Source organism: Aedes albopictus, chromosome 3 (genome assembly GCF_035046485.1).
Source record: "Aedes albopictus strain Foshan chromosome 3, AalbF5, whole genome shotgun sequence".
NCBI classification, from domain to species: Eukaryota; Metazoa; Arthropoda; class Insecta; order Diptera; family Culicidae; genus Aedes; species Aedes albopictus.
In genome coordinates, this window is record NC_085138.1 from 99,322,591 (window position 1) to 99,344,080 (window position 21,490).

The window sequence follows — 21,490 nt, forward strand, 5'->3', positions numbered from 1 at the left end:
TGACTTGAAGTCTACACTTGTTATAGTAGCCATCCCGACTAGAAATTCCTAAAAAAAGTATAACATAATTAAAACAAACCATGATATTCATAACTCATTGTGATATAATCATGTTCAACATCCTTGGTGTCTTTGAAATACTATAACTCAATGATATCACATAATGTTATAAATGCTGTTTGATAACTCATTGTAATATAATTTATATTTGATTCTTTGACATTTGAACAATAATCTATCAAAATTGCATCACATTCTGATAGAAACTAGTAAACCTTAAGCTAACATCCATATCACATTTTGTTATAATTTTGATCTGATCATATTAAAATAGGTTATAATCCTGATTAGACCAGGATGTACTATTTGTTACAATTTCAGTTATTTTAACATCATCCTGCATCTAGTTTATAACATAATAAGTTATAGAAAAATATTATAACATCATAACACAATATGATATAATCTTGATATAATTTTCAAGTCGGGATATCTATTTTTCAGACTAACGTTGCATTATCAACTATGGTTCCACAGGAAGTCTGATTTAGGTTATAAAATACTTATTCGGCATTTAGGGTAGTCCAAACTATCCTGGAGTTTAATCCTTGGTATCTACAGCTGTACAGTAGCAATTTCCGCCATGATATTTTGTTAAACTACATTCTATGATCCCCTTGGGGTTCGTTCAAATATTACGTAACGCTAAGGGGGGAGGGAGGGGGTCCAGCGCTGCGTTACGCTTCATACAAAATTTCTAAATTTTCCATGCAAAAGTTATTACGTGGGGGAGGGAGGGGGTCTGAAATTGGCAAATTTTGCGTTACGTAATATTTGAATGAACCCTTGGAATTGAACGAACTATTCCAAATCTCGTTTGGGATGTTGCAGGTTAAATTCCTCATTTTTCCTGATATTTTATTCCTTCTACTGAAATGGAAAACCTATATCAAAAAACTAAATTTACGATCCAATACTGATTCTTTCTGCAGCAAATATTTACCTCCCACAAAGCGGCATCGATTGTGTCCCACTGGACCCGACGACTGAACCGTATGCTTTCAAGGCCGTTACGGTACCTTCCAAACCTCCTTCTTCGCCGCCCAGAACAATCCATTTGAAACGCCCCAAAAAGTGGCAAAACTGTGGGAAGAACTGCTCCCGAACCGCATAAACTTTGCAACAATACGAGTTTTATTTGCCGAGCTTGTATTTTATTGCCAGTTCGAGCCGACTCCACCGCCGCGCCGCCAGCAATTTTATTGTGCTAAACAGGGTGCTTAACGGTCATGTCAAGAAAAGATTCGTCCCACCAACCGGCGTGGTGATGCTCGCCTCCTAGTTGTGACGGTCGTGACATACAGGACTCTCCTTCTGGGACTTTTTTTATGGCACAACGCACGATGTGGAATGCCTTCGGAGAAACATAAAAATGAGAAGTTTCAACGACCACGGCACGGACATGGCGAAGACGAAGACGGTTCTCCTGGGGTTTTAATAACGATCAGCTCAGCAGCCTTGGGGGATCAAGGAATTTACTTGTTGTCGAAAGATTCGCGATGGACGGGACACGGGTTACAAATCCATAAATAACTGCTCGGTGTCGTGGTTCTATAGAATTGCTATTATTGCCTTCTTTTGCTCAACTGAAATGTGTCATGACGTTTGCTGTGTCGTGTGAAGAATGTTTGAATATTGTTTCACTTTATATTTGTCTTAAAAATCACCAAGCCAAACTTTACAAAACCAAACCAAAACTTAACCAGCACCAAACCTCAAACAAACCAGAATAAAATCAATATCACACCATAACCAATCAAAGATCAACCAGAATCAAACCAAAAAAGAACCAAACTAGAGCCATATCAAAACCAAACCACAATTGAAGCAGAGCCAAACCAGAATTAAATTAAAACCACACTAAAACCATATCACGGTCAAACCAGCAAACCAAAGCCACACTAGAACAAACCAGAGCCAGTATCAAACGAGAATCAAAGGAAAGTGAAATGAGAATCAAATCTAATAAAACCAGAACTAAACCAGAACAAAACCAGAAACAAAACAATCCAAACCAGAGATAAACTAGAACCAACCCAGAACCAAATCATAATCAAATCAAACCTTATGCAAACCATAAACAAACCAGAGTCGAACCAAAACCAAATAAGAGCTAAACCAGAACCAAAACAGAACAAAACCAGAGCTAAATCAGAACCAAACTAGAATCAAATCAAAACCAACCCAAAATCAAACCAGAATTAAATCAAAGCCTGGACCAGATCCCTATTATAACCACACCAGAATCAGTTCCGAGCCAACCAAACCAAACCAGAACCAAACCAGAACCAAACTAGAAACAAACCAAACCAAGCCAAAGATAAACTAGAACCAAACCAGAACCTAATCACAATCAAACAAATCCTTAAGCAAACCATGAACAAATCAAAGCCAAACCGGAATCAAACCAAAACCAAATCAAAACCAAACCAGAATCAAACTATGACTAAATCTAACCGAATCAAAACTTAACCAAGACTACTCTAGAAAATGTTCAGCCTGTAATTTGTTTACACATACAGTTTTTTCAGGTTTTTCAAATATAATCTTGTACCATCATACCGCCGTCTGACCAAGAGCATAAATTTCTCGGTTTCACACTCTTTCTCCATATCCACCAGCTGTCATTCCGCCATCCAGCAGCATTTTTTTTTGGATCACAACGTGTTCAATAAATTTCCCGCCCTTCGTCATATTATGGCACGCGCGTTGGGGGCTAGATTTCTCGGTGTGTAATTCTGGCTTTTATATTTCCTACTACAATGCGGATAAAAAAAACTTCCTCCCTCGTCAACGGGCGGGTGACGCTGTCATCGTCCAACAATGTCCCCTGAATTGGACCGACCCCGTTTGTTGGATGGCAAACTCGATTTTCGGTATTGAGCGACGCATATTATGTATGTGTAAAATGGGGCAAGACATTTTGATTGTTGGCATGTCGAAGTTCAAACGCTCTCATGGCTCTGGGAAACTGGGATCGAATTCATGAACCTACACCAAGTTTTTCGACCAAGGTGGTGTCGTACAGACCGTAAATGGAATGCCATAACCATCATAGCGGCGGCGTGGCATAAACCTGAAGGCTGAAGGGAAAAAAATGTGCGAAGGAAATCGGTATCCATCCGGTTTGATTGTCGTATGGGTCGTAAAAGTTCAAAGGCCGACATGGGACGGCTGGCGGCGCGTTCTCCGGCGGTAACAATAACCATTTGTGCGAGTTTGATCGACGGATTGAATTGAAATATGTTCTTCTTTCGTTCCTAAAAACTTGTTTTTTACATAATGGGAAGTTAAGGATAACTGCGGAAGTTAAAGCAGTTTTCAGTGATAATTTTTAGATGTTTAACCGTATGGAGCCGTCGGAGTCATATATGTCCCCGAAAGATGAATCCCCATTTGAACTTTGTGTTTGAGAAAGTAATTGAAAACCTACTCCTCTACTCTTCCTTTGACTTTATGAGACGAGCTTGGTGGTCTAATGGCTTCCGCTTCTGATTCATATGTAGAACGTTCTGGGTTCAATCCCTGGCTCGTCCCTTTCGATATACTTTCTCTCTCTCTCCGACATATACATCTAATGTATATTCGTATATTCGTAGCGATCGCTAGAACCAGAACAAGTTATGCATCCAAGCGAACTGCGCCGCTTCGCAGTAATCTACACACAATCTATCACTTTACGCCTGGCATTCATGCACCAATGCGTGAACCCATATGCCAAAAATAAAACGATTTCCTCCAACACATCGACATCCGCATGGCATTGTGCAGGCCAGGCACAGAGGTCTCAACGGCCTGTTGGCAACGAGCGATTACAATTATCATTTCCCTCCCCTTCCCCACATTGCCCTGCAACCTGACGCAGCAGGCGCCATTGTCGCCCAAAAATAAAAGACCACCAACGTCCACACACAGAATATACCTGTTAGTCACAAGCTCAAGGGTTCCTTGTGTGAGTGTAGCTGATCTGGCGATACTGGTGTGGGATGTGAATATAGTTTACTGTTATTCCCCTTGCGTGTCCGTCCCCTAGCAAGCATCAGTGACAGCCAGCACCATGCCGACGGTGTGAGTGTGAAGCTGTCTCATTGAGGAGAGGCTTTGGTGGAGCAAGTCGCTTTCATCGTGTGGTTCCGGATCATGCCAAGTGATTCTACTGTAGTTTGCCAAGATGGAAGGCAACGGATTGATCCAGTGAGTTACTCAATATTCACAACTGAAGTAGCAACTTCGGGCGGTCACTCAAGTTCAAGTTTCAAGTCTACTCCTCCTTAGATTTTATGGACATCCAAAATCATCCTAAACTCTATGAAGTTTGGAGAAACAATAGAGTAAAGTGGGGCAAAAGTTCGAGTGGGGCAAGAGTTTCTTTTGAAGTTTTTGAGCTCTATTCAAATTATTTCTTTCGGGTGATAAGGTTGTTCGAAGCCTTTTTGAAATAGAGTCTTTCACTCCAAAAATTATGAAAATTGATCAATATTTCGAAAAGTTATGACAAAATGTCGGTTTTTGATCATAAAATTGTAATATGCGATGGTCCTTCCAACGCATGGAATGGAATTGTAATGAAATTTAATCCGATATTTTATTTTGGGGCGTAAAAAAATACCTATTTGAAGATGCTTTAGCATGTATAACATTTTGGAAAAAAGATTTGGAAATCACATTTTACACATAGTGGGGCAAAAGTTCGAATTGTGGGGCAAGAGCACCGACGAACCGACGTGACAGTGGTGATTCAAAACTGTCCCCCCCCCCCAAATTTAACGGTCGACCAGCGAAGCGAGCGATCGCTTCTGTCAAATCAGCGCAGACGCGAACCGTTTCCTATATGAACACACGGGGGTTTGGTGTCGGGATAGCAAATCATCGCGGGCTGTTATAGAGGTGGCGATAGTGTTCGGCTATTTTTCATCATGGCGTCGCGGACAACAAATTTGAATTTATTTGTTCTAGCTGTCACGTCGGTTCGTCGGTGGCAAGAGTTCGAGTTATGTAGCAACTTTAGGTAAAAACCTAAAATTCTGAAAAATGTACATATTATCTCTAAAAATTATGGAATTAGTGAGAAAATTCGATCAAAGTTGAAAAAAAAAAGTTGTTTCATCTGAATTTGGCGGAAAACTACTAATTTTTGGTATAGTAAATTTAACCCTAATTTGGGTAAAATTCAGATAGAACTTTAAAGTGTATATCAGTTCCAACATCAAATATTAATTGGTTTAAGGTATTCAGATTACCAAAGTGTCGAAATAGTGTAATACGGTTAGCGAAAACCCACAAAAACTAGATTTGAACTTTTGCCCCAGTGGTGGGGCAAGAGTTCGAATTAGACACACACATACAAAAAGTGTTGTAATTCAAAATTGAGAAGACATTTACTGTAACTTTGTTCAGCAAATTTTTAGCTCCTGGATGGTAGAATCACCACACGGTATTCATTTAATTTTATCTGCTTCGATTTCTTGAATAAAGTTGAATTTTCAACTAAGGTCGAACTTTTGCCCCACCTTACTCTATCAGTGATACACTGCTAGCTGGGATTATTTGAAACGCTTCAAAATTCCTTTGAAATATTCTTGAAGTTCACTTGAGAACAGTGATCCAAAATCCAGTGTTGCAAATGCTTCCGCCTTAAGCCCCCGTAACGTCCCGAAGACCCTTCGGTATCCCTCGAAATGCTTCTAAAGCTTCCTGAAATACCTTCGAAACCAATGGCTCCGAAAGCCCCTGAAATTATCTTACACTTAGGATCCCCTTACTGTCGTTCTATGCAAAATTGCCCCACTCTGTGTGGGATTCCCTATACACATGAGACCCCTTTGCGTACACACTTAGAAATTCTGAAATTTCCACGAAACGGAATCATTAAAAAACGTAAATGTTTTCAAGACTGAATCACAAATTGGACTCAATTTTACGCGCATCATGTAAATGCTGGTTGGTTAACAAATCCGTTTCACCAGAAACGTAGAATCAGTATCACGTTCATCAGCCACCTTCCAACTCGGTGAAATAGCCGAGAGGTAAGAGATGTGGCTCACGATCAGGAGATCCGGAGTTCGAATCCCATGCATGACAATATTTTACTTTTCTATGTTTTATCTGTCAAATCGGTTCTAGCGATTGCTAGACGCTGAGCAAAAATAAGTTTCATTTTGGGGTGTCTTGAAAGACGTAAATTTACATGTTATAACCTCTAAATTTGTGTTTTTGAAGATGCTCGTATATGTCAGGTTCAGGACACTTAAAATTACATGATATTTTCTAGGTGTGTACTGCAAGATGTCCTCCAATTTTTTTTCCAGGAATTCCTCCAGTGATTCCTTCATAAATTTCTCCAGTAAATGCTCCAGAAAATTCTTTAGAGATTCCTTCAGAATTCCTTCCTGTATTTCCTCCAGGAAATCGTCCAGAAATTTCGCCAGTGATTCCTTTAATAAATCTTCTATGGATTCCTCCAGGAGTTCGTACAGAATATCCTCCAGAAATTCCTCCAGACATTCCTCCAGAAAACACTCCAGGAATTCCTTTAAGAATTTCGTCAGTGATTTCTTTCGTCCAGAAATTTCGCCACTGATTCCTTTAATAAATCTTCTAGGGATTCCCCCAGGAATTCCTACAGAATATCCACCAGAAATTCCTCCAGGCATTCCTCCAGGAATTCCTGCAGAAAGTACTCCAGGAATTCCTCCAGGAATTTCACCAGGAATTACTCCAGGAATTACGCCAGGAATTCATCCACGAACTTTTCCAGAAATTCCTCCAGGAATTCCTCCGGAAATTCCTCCAAGAATTCTTTCAGGATTTTTTCCATAAAGTCTTCCAGGATATACTCCATGAATTACTCCAAAAATTGCTTCAGGAATAACTCGAGGAATTCCTCCAAAAATTCCTCCAAGAATTCCTTCACAAGTTCCTTCAGGAATTCTTCCATAAAGTCTTCCAGGAAATACTCCATTAATTACTCCAAGAATTGCTTCAGGAATAACTCTAGGAATTCCTCCACGAATTGCTTCAGAAATTACTTCAGGGATTCCTACGGGAATTCTTCCAGGAACTACTTCAGGCTGTCCTCAAATAAATCCTCCAGGAATTCTACAAGGAAATACTTCCGGGATTCCTCCAAGAATTACTCCAGGAACTACTCCAGGAAAGCCGTCAAGAATTCCTCCCGGAAACAATCTAAGAATTCACATTATTTCTCTTTGAATTACTCCAGGAATTCGTCAAAAAATTACTTCTGGAATTTTTCCAGAAATTCCTCCCAGAATTCCTTTTAGAAACACCTCAAGGAAATGCTTCAAGAATTTCTTCAGAAAATCCTTAAAGAACTCCTCCAGAAGTGCCTCCAGCCAATCTTTTAGGATTTCCTTCACGATTTTTTTCTGGAACTTCTCCAGATATTGCTTAGGAATATCTCCAGGAATTCGTCTTAAAGAACTATTCCAGAACGTACTCCAGGAATTACTCCAGGATTTCCTCAAGAAATGTCTCTAGAACTTCCTTCAAGAATTCCTTCGGTTAACTTTCTAGGAATTCCTCCCGGAATTATCTCAGGTACAGGTATTCCTTAAAGAGTTACTACAGGGATTCCAGGAATAGCTCCAGATACTCCGTTAGAATTTACTCCAAGGATTCCTCCAGGGATCACTCCAGTAATTCCTCAAGGTAGGATGTCATCCAGGAATTTCTGTAGGAATTCTTGGAAAAAATTTTGAACGGATTCTTGATTGAAATCTTGAAAGAATTCTTGGGGGAGTTCCCGTAGCAGTTTCTGGAATAATTTCTGGAGGATTTCCTGGGAGAAATCCTAGAAAAGTTTATTTAGGAATTCCGCCAAGAATTGCTTCAAGAATCCCTCGGACAGTTCTTCCTGGGATTTTTGAAGAAATTTATTCAGGAATTACTTTACAAACTCCTCCAGGAATTCCTTCACAAATTCCTCCAGTAATTCCTTCAAAAATTCCTCCAAGAATTTCTCCATGAATTCCACCAGGAAATCCTCCAAAAATAACTTGTGAGATAGCTCCAGGGATTCTTCCTTGAATTCCTCCAGGTATTCCTCCAGTGACTCTTTCAAAAACTCCTTCAAGGCTTACTACAGGTATTTCTCTAGGGATTCCTAATGAAATTTCTCCAAGGAAATCCCCCAGGAATTCTTCCAAGACTCCCTCCAGGTATTTCTTCAAAAATTCCTCCAGGGATTATTTTAAGAGTTCCTCCAAGGATTCCACCAGGGATTCTTCCAGAGAGTAATTTCTGAAAGAAACTCCGAAGGAATTCCTGGGAGGAATTCTTAGATAAATTTCCGGATGACATCCTACCTAGAGGAATTACTGGAGTGATTCCTGGAGGAATTCTTGGAGTAAGTTCTAACGGAGTTTCTGAAGCTATTTCTGAAAAAAAAAATATGAAGCGCTTCCCAGAGGAATACATGGAATCCAGCTCTTTAAAGAATTCTTTTACCTGAGATAATTCCAGGAGGAATTCCTGGAAGATTAACCGAAGGAATTCTTGGAGGAAATTCTAGAGACATTTCTTGAGGAAATCCTGGAGTAATTCCTAGAGTAGGTTCTGAAATAGTTTTTGGAGAAAGCCTTGAAGTAATTCATGGAGAAATTCTTAGAGTGTTTCTGAGAGGAATTTCTGGAAGCCTTCCTGGAAAAATTCTTGAGGAATTTCTTGAGGCCTTCCTGGAAAAATTCTTGAGGAATTTCTAAAATAAAACCTTGAGAAATTTCGGGAAGAATTTCAGGACGAATTCCTGGAGATATTCGTAAGCAATATCTGGAGGAATTCCTGAAATAATTCGTGAAGGAATTCCTAAAAGATTGGAGCCACTTCTGCTCTTTAAAGAATTTCTTAATAAATTCTTCAAGCATTTTCTTGAGGTATTTCTAAAAGGAATTCTGGGAGGAATTCTGGAAAAATTCCGGGAGGTTTTTTTTTGACGAATTCCTGGAGTAATTCAAAGAGAAATTAGGGGAATTCTTGGATTGTTTCCAGGAGGAATTCTTGACGGCTTTCCTGGATAAATATCGGAAAGAATTCGTGCAGAAATCCCTGGAGTAGATCCTAGAAGAATTCCTGGAGTCATTCTTAGAGGAACCCCGTAAGTATTTCCTTGTAGAATTCCTGGAGGATTTTTTTGATGATATTCTGAAGTAGTTTCTGGAAAAATTCTCGTAGGAATCCCTGAAGTTATTCCTGGAGCAATTCCTGGAGGATTTTCTAGCGTTATTCCTGAAGCAATTCTTGGAGTAATTAATGGAGTATTTCCTGGAATACTTTATGGAAGAATTCCTGAAGGAATTCTTGGAGGAATTTTTGGAGGAATTCCTCGAGTTATTCCTGAAACAATTCTTGGAGTAATTCATGGAGTATATCCTGGAAGACTTTATGGAAAAAATCCTGAAAGAATTCTTGGAGGAATTTCCGGAGAAATTCCTGGAGGAATTTCTGGAAAAGTTCGTGATTCCTGGCGTAATTCCTGGAGTAATTCCTGGTGAAATTCCTGGAGGAATTCCTGGAGTATTTTCTGTAGGAATTCCTGGAGGAATGCCTGGAGGAATTTCTGGTGGATATTCTGTAGGAATTCCTGGGGGAATCCCTAGAAGATTTATTAAAGGAATCACTGGCGAAATTTCTGGACGAAAGAAATCACTGGCGAAATTCTTAAAGGAATTCCTGGAGTGTTTTCTGGAGGAATGTCTGGAGGAATTTCTGGAGGATATTCTGTACGAACTCCTGGAGGAATCCATAGAAGATTTATTAAAGGAATCACTGGCGAAATTTGTGGACGATTTCCTGGAGGAAATACAGGAAGGAATTCTGAAGGAATCTCTAAAGAATTTTCTGGATCATTTACCTCTGGAGCAGTACCTGAAGTAATTTCTGGAGGAATTCCTGGAATAATTTATGGAGAAATTCATGAAGTAATTCTTGGAGAAATGCCTGGAGTACTTTCTGGAGAAAATTTTGAAGAAATCCCTGTAGAAATTCCTAGAGGAATTCTGTGAGGAATTACTGAAGGAATTTCTGGAGGAATTACTGAAGGAATTTCTAGAGGAATTTGATTTCCTGGGATGAATTTCTTGATAATTTCCTGGGAGAAATTCAGGAAGGAATTCTAGAGGAATCCTTGGAGGAACCTCTAGAGAATCTCCTGCAGCAATTAGAAATCCCTGCAGGATTTCCTGGTAGAATTTCGGGATGAAATCCTGCAGGAACTCATGGAGGAATAACTGGAAGAATTCTTGGGGGACACCGTGGAAAAAAAAAATCTAGAGGAATCGTCAGAGGAATTCCTAGATAAATCCTTGCAGGAATTCTTAAAGAAAGTCTTGGAGCAATTTATTGAAAAATTGTCTTGTGAAATCCCTTCCACAATTCCTGAAGAGAAATTCCTGTAGGAATTTCGAGATGAATTTCTGGAGTTATTCCTGGAAGAACTACTGGAAGAATTTTTAGTTGACATCGTGGAGGATTTTTTGGAGGAATCCCTTGAGGAAGTCCTGGTGGTATTAATGCAGGAATTTCTGGTGAAATCCCTTGAGTCCTTCAATAATTTTCGGGAAAAATCCTGAAGAGAAGCATGCATTATTGCTGGAGAACTCCTGCATTAATTTCCAGAGTTATAATGGAAAAATTCCCAGTAAAATCTTGGGGTGATTCTACGACAAATGCTGGAGGAATTCTTGGGCTAATTCTAAAGGAATTCCCTTGGTATTTTTTGGGGGTGCCCTGGAGGAATGCCTGGGAAGCTCCAGGACTCACTCTCAGGAACTTCAGGGGGGCTTCCCGTTGAACTGAAAATAAATAAACTGCGGGAAGCTACTCCTGTAGGAATTTCTGGAGAATAATTCTAAACCAGTTCTTGAAAGTATCCCAGAAGAAATTTTAGTAGAACTCAAGGACAAAGACGGAGTAGCTGGAGAAATACCAGGAAGGACTCCTAGAAGAATCTCATTAGAGGTTTTCCAGAAAGAACTACGGGAGAGTCCCAGAAAGCACTCCAAGGGAAATCATAAAAAAAGCTGGAGGAATCCCAGATTCCTGTAGAAATTACAAAAGAAAGTTCTGGATGAATGTACATCAAACACACTGGAGAAAGTGCGCAGAAACAAAAACAAAAATAAATGACAACCGCTTCATACTGTGCGTGCGTTCGCGCAACATAAATTGCTGGTGCGTAGGCGCTATAGCCCGGTGAGCATTGTGTGCAGTGAGAACGAAGCGACAAAAGCCCTATCGAGTCTGGCCGCGGCCCGGCCCGGACCCAGTCTCGGCCCGTAGGTTTGAATATCCCTTAAAACGGTGCCAACCAGCGGTATGACCTCGCTAAATTCCACCAGTGAGTGGGTTTGGGTGTATGGCATCTAGGCGAATTGAATCTTCACCCAAAGAAAAGGATGCCTTGAGATTGATTCATAAACATTGCGCGCAATTTGCCGTTCACTGTTAGCTCTGTCAAACGATGACCGCCGCCGCGACGCTGGACTTCGTTGCCATGCGCACGACGACCAACAGCAAGCAAACGTGTAGGGTTGCCAGACAGTATTGCAATAAAAACATTGATTTATTTCACAAAATTTTGAATTCAAGATTGTGACAAAACTATGAAAGATACAATGTTGCACCAAAGGACAGTTTGGTAGCGTATCAAAAAATGAATGTTTTGTAGAAGAACATTTCTCACATTTATCACGTTTTTCACGAGTAAACTATCAAAAAAGGTGAAAAGGGGGTACATTTTTAGGCACTTTTTACATAAGAGTCAAAATTTCTGCATTTAAATGACTTTTTATCAATTACCTGTCCAAAGAGCATTAAAAGACAAAGCTTTAAGCTTTCTATCCATGCGCTAAGATTGATTAAACGGTTCATAGTTTCTGAGTTAGAGATGTTTAAAGATGGGGTAATTTAATAACACTATTTTTTGAATAACTCACTTAGCAGTGATTTCCGGACCTACCTGTAGAACAATTTTTTGCTGCAAATATGGTCTACTTTCACCTCCTTTCGGGTGTAACACGAATTACCAGTCACCGTGTATAATGAAGCCTCTTAGATATAAAATCTATTTAGACAAATTAACGTAAATAAAGGATTTTGTGTTACATATTTGTGTGCTATTCAGAATGATCCAAACTGTCCTGGAGTTTAGTCTTGGACATCTACAGCCGATACAGTAGCGGCTTTAGCTAAGAAAATTACCATCACATATCCAACTACAATCTACAATCCCATTTGGAATTTCATGAACTATTCTTAAACTGTATTGGGATATTCCAGATCAGTCTTCGTATCGGTTGGACGTGTTTTCAATTGCGAGAAGCTTCTCCGTCAATGTGATGGCTCTCAATTCACGAGAGAACACGTTTAAAGTAGATTTATCAAATTTTCTGCGACGACCTACTTATGAACAAATTCACGGTTTCGTTAATCGGACACTAGGTATACATCCTAATCAAGTGAAGCGCCTGCAAATTAATCATGCTTCGAAATGTGTGCATGTGAAATGTGTGGACCAAGAAATGGCTGAAAAAGTAGTTGAAGAACACGACGGGCGCCATGAGCTGGAGGTGCAAGGCAGCAAGCATCGAATACGGTTGGTAATTGACAACGGTTGCACTGAGGTCAAAGTTCATGACCTCTCCGAGAGTGTGAGCAATGAAGATGTGGCGGGTTTTTTGCGTCATTTCGGCGATGTGCATGATGTGAAGGAATTGAGTTGGGGTCCCTCATTCCCATATCAACATATTTCTTCTGGCGTACGTGTAGCACGTATGACACTTCGTACCCACATCCGATCGTTTGTAACGATACAAGGTGAAGAAACATTAGTTACATACCGTAATCAACCAGCCTCATGCAAACATTGTACTCAACCACTACACCCCGGTAGTACATGTGTGCAAAATAAAAAGGCCACCATAGTCAAACCCGACAACCCTTCGGCATCAAACGATCCCGCGGGCGATGATAGCCCGATACTCAATCATGTAATCAAATTGAACGAGCCGAACTTCTGTTCACGCTACTCCAGTGCAGTGGACGAGCCACCAAAGAACAAGCCATCGATCGACGACGTCGCAACCGGCGGCGGTGGGAAAAAGAGGAGAAAACCGAAAGAACAGCAACAGCGCGTACAGCAGCCCGCGTGCGTAGCGACAACGGAATCGCCGCCGAGGAAGAAGCAGGATAAAAACGAGACATTTTTTCGCAAAGTGGAACAATCGCAGCGAGGAGAGTGCACACCAGATTTCGAAATGAGCGGTACCCAATGGAATGATGACGAGTCCGAGCCCGAACCCGATCGCAATGATACGGACGCATGGCTTAGCTGGATACAACGTAGCATCGAAAGAGGAAGACGACGGAACTGTAGTAAATAATTTGTGATTTGTAATTGAATTTTATTATGTTAATGAATTCGTATTCCGACCCGAATGATCATTACTGATTAAAGGGTCGTTAATAAAACAAACAAACAAACAAACAAACAGATTAAACAATCAATATTAAAAAAATACATAGCGAATTCCTTCAAAAATGTTTTTAAAAATGCCACCAAGAATGCCACCATTCCTACAGAATTATTTCCGAAAATCTATGAGACATCTTGTTGCTATTTGTATGAAGATCCTTTCAGAATGCTTTCGAGAATCCTTTTGGAACTTTTTTCAAGATTTCATCAAGCATTTTTTCAGGAACTTCTTTAATGAATTCTCCAGGAATTGCTTCGAAAGTGTCTTTTGCAATAGCAGCTCTAGAAGCTGCTCTAAAGATATCCTCAACGTTGTTCTTTTCAATAGGAATTCCTTCACTGTTTCTACGATCATTATTTCAAAATACCTTCGAAAATATTTAAGAAATTTTCGATTTCATCAAGCTTTTTTATTTTCAATTTTTAGGTTTTTTTCCTAGGGTTCTTCTTGAAATTTCCCCAATGATATGTTCAAGATTTGTTATAAGTTTTTTAAGCAATTCATTCAAGATATCAACTTTTCTCTTCTTCGTCTAAACGGTTCATCTAATCGTTTCTTCATGGATATCTTAAGCAATTTTCTTTCAATAATTTCACCACAACTTCCTCAGAGCACACCTTAGGGTTTTGACGTAGGACTACGTCTCTGTTTTCTATACCCGGTGTCATTTCAAAATTTATGAAACCAAGAGCGTTACGTTTGAGTGAAAGATTTTAAACGCTCACAGTATCCTTCCCACTTAATGAAATGATAAACAAATCCCGTTATCCGAGAGATGAAACTCCCACGTTCAATTTGTAATATTCGGTGAACCTAAAAATCACTGATAAATAGTTGAAAAGTTGTTTTAAAGTTAGACATTGAAATCGCTGAAATCTATAAATATGGGTAGCGGACTAATTTTCTCGTTCAGTCTACCAACGCTCTCTGATTGGTGCGCATCGTGGGGGCAACTACCTACGATGCAGGAAGGAATGCGATCATGCGAGAGCTGTTCGTCAGTTCCATTTCGACCACCGTCGAGGTGACACCTCGAGCTGGGCAGCGGCACATCGACTCAGCGACGACACTCGGCTATCGTACTGATAGCACCGGGAATCTCATTCACGGCAGCAAGCGGCGGGCCAGTTTTCGATGGCGTCTAGCGTTGAGCACGGAGAAAATCAACACGAATTGCGTGGCATTGTAAATTCATCAAAATCGTCCATTATTCAAACGGTCCTTTTTAGGACCATCGAAAATGATTTCTCAAGAGTTAATTGGATAAATTTCCACCCTCGATCGAGAAGTGTGCAAAGCAAGGACAGAGCATCGTTTTTCAGCAAGAGTGAAGCCGGTCATTAATCGCATCCACGGCAGCAAGCGGGGGGGGGGGGGCAGTTTTCGACGGCGTTCAGCATTTAGTGCGGAGAAAACAAACACGCATAGTGGCATAGTGAATTCGTTTAATTTTCTTCCTAGAATTATTCATTATCCAAACGGTCCTTTTAAGGACCATCGAAAATGATTTTTCGAGAGCTGTGAATCGGATAATTTCATTCCAACGAACGGGAAAAGTGTAGTACAACCGTAAAAGTGAATTATTGAATGCTTGGTGACTCAGTCAGCAACAATTATGACGCCTAATTGTTCCACCCGGACTTTGGCAACGCATTATCATATCCGGACCATTTTGCTTGAAAAATGTTTCAATTCTAACATTTTCCACATTAAAATGATCTAAATCATCTAATATTTTGGTTACATTATCCGTTCAATGGAAATTTTCTCATTTCTCGGTTGATTAATCGTTTGATGCGTCTGGAGCAAGAGGGGCGGGTCATGCAAACGAAATTAACTGAAAAGCCAGCCGAATGGGAGGAGCTTCATATGCTAATCTAGGGGTATAAAAGCTGTGTCCTCTGTTTTCTGTCTTCATTTACGTTGGATCGGCCAAGGGGGTAGGATGTCATCTCCAGCAAGCAGCCGCACATCGACTGCGATGACTCTCGGTTGATAGCACCAGGAATCTAATCCACGGCAGCAAGCGGCGGGCGAGTTTTCGGCGGCGCCTAGTATTGAACGCGGAGAAATCCAACACGCATTGCGTGGCATGATGAATTCATCAAATTCGTCCATTATTCAAACGGTCCTTTTCAGGACCATCGAAAGTGATTCCTCAAGAGTTAATTGAAGAAATTTCAATCCTCGATCGAGAAAGGTGTACTTCGTTGCCAGCAAGAGTGAAGCCGGTCATTAATCTCATCCACGGCAGCAAGCATCGGGGCAGTTTCAGGTGGCGTCCATCATTCAGCACTTAGAAAACCAACACACCTTGCGTGGCATGGTGAATTCATGCCACTTCTTTCCTAAAATCGTCAATTAATCATACGGTCTTTTACAGAAACACCAAAAATTATTCCTCAAGAGTTGTGAATTAGATAATTTCATTCCATCGAACGAGAAAAGTGTGGTTCAACCACATATTTTGGTTACTTCAGCCGTTCAATGAAAATTTTCTCATTTCTTGGTTGATTAATCGTTTGAAGCGTCTGTAGCATGCAAACGGAATAAACTGCAAAGGCAGCCAAATGGGAGGTGCTTTATCTGCTAATCTAGGGGTATAAAAGCATTGTTCTCTGTTTTCTTTCGTCATTTTCGTTGGATCAGTCAAGGAGATTGGAGGTGGAAGTCACCTCCGGCAAGGCAGCAGCACAACAACCCAGCGACTCTCGGCTATCGTGCTGATGATAGCACTTGGAATCGCATCCATGGCAGCGGAGCGGTGGGCCAATTTTTGACGGCGTTCAGCATTCTCCGCACTCCGTAGAGAAAACCAACACGCATTGCGTGGCATGGTGAATGAATCAAAATCGTCCATTATTCAAAACGGTCCTTTTCAGGACCATCGAAAATGATTCTTCAAGAGTTAATTGGATAATTTCCAACATCAATCGAGATGTAGTGCAACCAAAAAGCAAAAGACAGAGCATCGTTGCCAGCAATAGTGAAACTGGTCATTATTCTAATCCACGGCAGCAAGCGGCGGTCCAGTTTTCGGTGGCGTTTATCATTCAGCACGGAGAAAACCAACACGCATTGCGTGGCATGGTAAATTCATGCCATTTCGTTCCTAAACTCGTCAAATAATCAAACGGTCATGTTCAGGACCACCGTTAATTATTCCTTAAGAGTTTGTGAATCAGCTAATTTCATTCCTTCGAACGAGAAAAGTGTAGTGCAACTGAAAAGTGAAAGATTGAATACTTGGTGGCCCAGCAATAATGATGAAGCCGGTCACTAATGGCCTAATGGTTCCACCCGGAATTTAACAACGCATTATTCTATCCGGACTATTTTGCGTGAAACATTGTTTAATTAAAATTAGTTTGAACATTTTTCGAATTAAACTGATCGAAATTATCCAATATTTTGGTTACTCTATCCGTTCAATGAAAATTTGCTCATTTCTCGGTTGATTAGTTGCTTGATGCGTCTGGAGCATTCGGGGCGGGTCATGCAGACGAAATAACCTGGAAAGCCAGCCAAATGGGAGGAGCCTAATCTGCTAATCAAGGGGAATAAAAGCAGTGACCTCTGTTTTCTTCCGTCATTTTCGTTGGATCAGTCAAAGGGAGTGAAAGTCACCTCCGCAGCTGCGCACCAATCCTGCGACGACTCTCGGCTATTTAGCTGATAGAACCAGGAATCTCATCCACGGCAGTAAGCGATGGCAGTTTTCGACGGCTTCCAGCATTCAGTGCGGATAATTTTCAATTGTCTTGCCGAAATCTTCTATTACTTAAATCGAAAATGATTCCTCCAGAATTATGAATCGGATAATTAAAAGCGACAGACTGAAAACTTAGCAACAGTATAGCCGGCCTCTAATTGTTCTAATTGTTCTAGTATCTTATTCGGACAAATTGTGCCTGAAACATTGTTGCGTTCTAATATTTATCGAATTAAAATGATCTTAACTTTTCAATACTTCGGTTAGTTCATCCGTTCGATTAGAAATTGTCTCAAAGAACGGCTTTGATTAGTCGTTTAAAGCGTCTGACACAATGTGGGCGGGTCATGCAAACGGAATAAATTGGAAAGCCCGCCGAATGGGAGGAGCTTCATCTGCTAATCTAGGGGCATAACAGCTGTTTCCTCTGTTAACTTTCGTCATTTTCCTTGGATCAGTCAAGGAGAAGGGAGATGTCACCTCCCAGCTAGGCAGCAGCACACAAACTCAGCGATGACTCTCGGCTATCGTGGTGGCAGCACCAGAAATCTCATCCACGACAGCAAACGGCCGCATTCCGTATGGGTAAAATCAACTCGCATTGCGTGATGAATTCATGCAATAATTGTCTTGCCAAAATCTTCCGTTTTATGAACGGTCTTTTCCAGGATCAGCGAAAATGATTTCTCAAGAGTTATGTTTCGGTAATTAAAAGCGACAGACTGAAAGCTTGGTAGTTCAGCAATAGTGAAGTCGGCCACTAATATGTTCTTCCCAGATGAAAACAACGTATTATTGAATGAGTTTCACGCTAATCTTCAATTAAAAGGATCTATCTAACGCCGTTCAATTATCTAATAATTTTATCCGCTCGATGAAAATTCTCTCGTAGAAGAGTAAATTGATCATTTCTCTTCAAAACGAAATAACTCTTGAACTATTCAAAATCTTCCCAAGTAACCGGACCAGCTGAATAACAGCTTCTTGAGCTTAAGTTAGCTTAAGAGTGATTTGTTTTACTCTTATACAGCAAAAATGATTGTTGGGTTATGAATGCGTTCAGCGATAGCGATCACACAACAACTTTACTCAACACATCAGTCCACCCATTTGTATTATCATAACAACAAACATTGTATTATGAGAATATAAAAGTCCTTCCAGCCTTTGTCCTACGTCAACATTGCGGTTATGTCTCAGACATTACCCACTCCTAGTTTTTTTTTTCAAATAATTTCCAAAGAATAGGTATACCTATATGGTTTCTTTCCTACATTCTTCTAGTGATTTTTTCAAGGTTTCTTTAATTTTTTTTACAATAATTGTTATAGAAATTTTCGGCAAAGATACAAACAAGTATTTGTTCAAGTAATTCTTCACGAATTGCTTCAGGACTGCGAGGATCCTACCATGGCTTTCAATGGATATATTCAGCTTTTTCTTCAAAGATTTCTTTAGACAAAATCCTCCAAGAATAACTTTGAAATAATCTGTAAAGAGGAAGTTATTTCAAGATTTTATAGAAGCTTCTCAAAGGACTTTGACATGAACTCCTCCAATGATTTGAAAATTCCTCCAAGAACTATCATACTATTTCCTTCTGGATTTACATTCTGAATTGCCTGAGAATTTCTTTGAGAATTTCTCCAAAATTATCTTCACGAATTTTGTCAAAAATGCCTTAAGTAATTCTCCCGAAAATTTCTTTGTGAGTTCAGCAAGAATGTTTCTAAAGATTCCACCGATAATTATTATAGAATGTATTCTTTCCCATGTACTTTTTCAGAATTTCTCCACAATTTTCGCCAGATATTTATAACGCCAGAAATTTATTAAGGGATTTTTTGACGTAGGACTACGTCTCTGTTTTCTATACCCGGTGTCATTTCAAAATTTATGAAACCAAGAGCGTTACGTTTGAGTGAAAGATTTTAAACGCTCACAGTATCCTTCCCACTTAATGAAATGATAAACAAATCCCGTTATCCGAGAGATGAAACTCCCACGTTCAATTTGTAATATTCGGTGAACCTAAAAATCACTGATAAATAGTTGAAAAGTTGTTTTAAAGTTAGACATTGAAATCGCTGAAATCTATAAATATGGGTAGCGGACTAATTTTCTCGTTCAGTCTACCAACGCTCTCTGATTGGTGCGCATCGTGGGGGCAACTACCTACGATGCAGGAAGGAATGCGATCATGCGAGAGCTGTTCGTCAGTTCCATTTCGACCACCGTCGAGGTGACACCTCGAGCTGGGCAGCGGCACATCGACTCAGCGACGACACTCGGCTATCGTACTGATAGCACCGGGAATCTCATTCACGGCAGCAAGCGGCGGGCCAGTTTTCGATGGCGTCTAGCGTTGAGCACGGAGAAAATCAACACGAATTGCGTGGCATTGTAAATTCATCAAAATCGTCCATTATTCAAACGGTCCTTTTTAGGACCATCGAAAATGATTTCTCAAGAGTTAATTGGATAAATTTCCACCCTCGATCGAGAAGTGTGCAAAGCAAGGACAGAGCATCGTTTTTCAGCAAGAGTGAAGCCGGTCATTAATCGCATCCACGGCAGCAAGCGGGGGGGGGGGGGCAGTTTTCGACGGCGTTCAGCATTTAGTGCGGAGAAAACAAACACGCATAGTGGCATAGTGAATTCGTTTAATTTTCTTCCTAGAATTATTCATTATCCAAACGGTCCTTTTAAGGACCATCGAAAATGATTTTTCGAGAGCTGTGAATCGGATAATTTCATTCCAACGAACGGGAAAAGTGTAGTACAACCGTAAAAGTGAATTATTGAATGCTTGGTGACTCAGTCAGCAACAATTATGACGCCTAATTGTTCCACCCGGACTTTGGCAACGCATTATCATATCCGGACCATTTTGCTTGAAAAATGTTTCAATTCTAACATTTTCCACATTAAAATGATCTAAATCATCTAATATTTTGGTTACATTATCCGTTCAATGGAAATTTTCTCATTTCTCGGTTGATTAATCGTTTGATGCGTCTGGAGCAAGAGGGGCGGGTCATGCAAACGAAATTAACTGAAAAGCCAGCCGAATGGGAGGAGCTTCATATGCTAATCTAGGGGTATAAAAGCTGTGTCCTCTGTTTTCTGTCTTCATTTACGTTGGATCGGCCAAGGGGGTAGGATGTCATCTCCAGCAAGCAGCCGCACATCGACTGCGATGACTCTCGGTTGATAGCACCAGGAATCTAATCCACGGCAGCAAGCGGCGGGCGAGTTTTCGGCGGCGCCTAGTATTGAACGCGGAGAAATCCAACACGCATTGCGTGGCATGATGAATTCATCAAATTCGTCCATTATTCAAACGGTCCTTTTCAGGACCATCGAAAGTGATTCCTCAAGAGTTAATTGAAGAAATTTCAATCCTCGATCGAGAAAGGTGTACTTCGTTGCCAGCAAGAGTGAAGCCGGTCATTAATCTCATCCACGGCAGCAAGCATCGGGGCAGTTTCAGGTGGCGTCCATCATTCAGCACTTAGAAAACCAACACACCTTGCGTGGCATGGTGAATTCATGCCACTTCTTTCCTAAAATCGTCAATTAATCATACGGTCTTTTACAGAAACACCAAAAATTATTCCTCAAGAGTTGTGAATTAGATAATTTCATTCCATCGAACGAGAAAAGTGTGGTTCAACCACATATTTTGGTTACTTCAGCCGTTCAATGAAAATTTTCTCATTTCTTGGTTGATTAATCGTTTGAAGCGTCTGTAGCATGCAAACGGAATAAACTGCAAAGGCAGCCAAATGGGAGGTGCTTTATCTGCTAATCTAGGGGTATAAAAGCATTGTTCTCTGTTTTCTTTCGTCATTTTCGTTGGATCAGTCAAGGAGATTGGAGGTGGAAGTCACCTCCGGCAAGGCAGCAGCACAACAACCCAGCGACTCTCGGCTATCGTGCTGATGATAGCACTTGGAATCGCATCCATGGCAGCGGAGCGGTGGGCCAATTTTTGACGGCGTTCAGCATTCTCCGCACTCCGTAGAGAAAACCAACACGCATTGCGTGGCATGGTGAATGAATCAAAATCGTCCATTATTCAAAACGGTCCTTTTCAGGACCATCGAAAATGATTCTTCAAGAGTTAATTGGATAATTTCCAACATCAATCGAGATGTAGTGCAACCAAAAAGCAAAAGACAGAGCATCGTTGCCAGCAATAGTGAAACTGGTCATTATTCTA

General features: G+C 40.5%; 1 protein-coding gene across 1 annotated transcript in view; it reads left to right on the forward strand.

The window, feature by feature from the left end:
- Window positions 1-13,460, forward strand: part of LOC134290296 (uncharacterized) — a 58,454-nt gene extending 44,994 nt beyond the window's left edge. Inside the window, exon 5 of the mRNA XM_062857396.1 lies at window positions 12,971-13,460. Coding sequence (XP_062713380.1) covers window positions 12,971-13,460 — 490 coding nt within the window. The remainder of the gene's footprint in view (window positions 1-12,970) is intronic.
- Window positions 13,461-21,490: the final 8,030 nt, after the last annotated feature.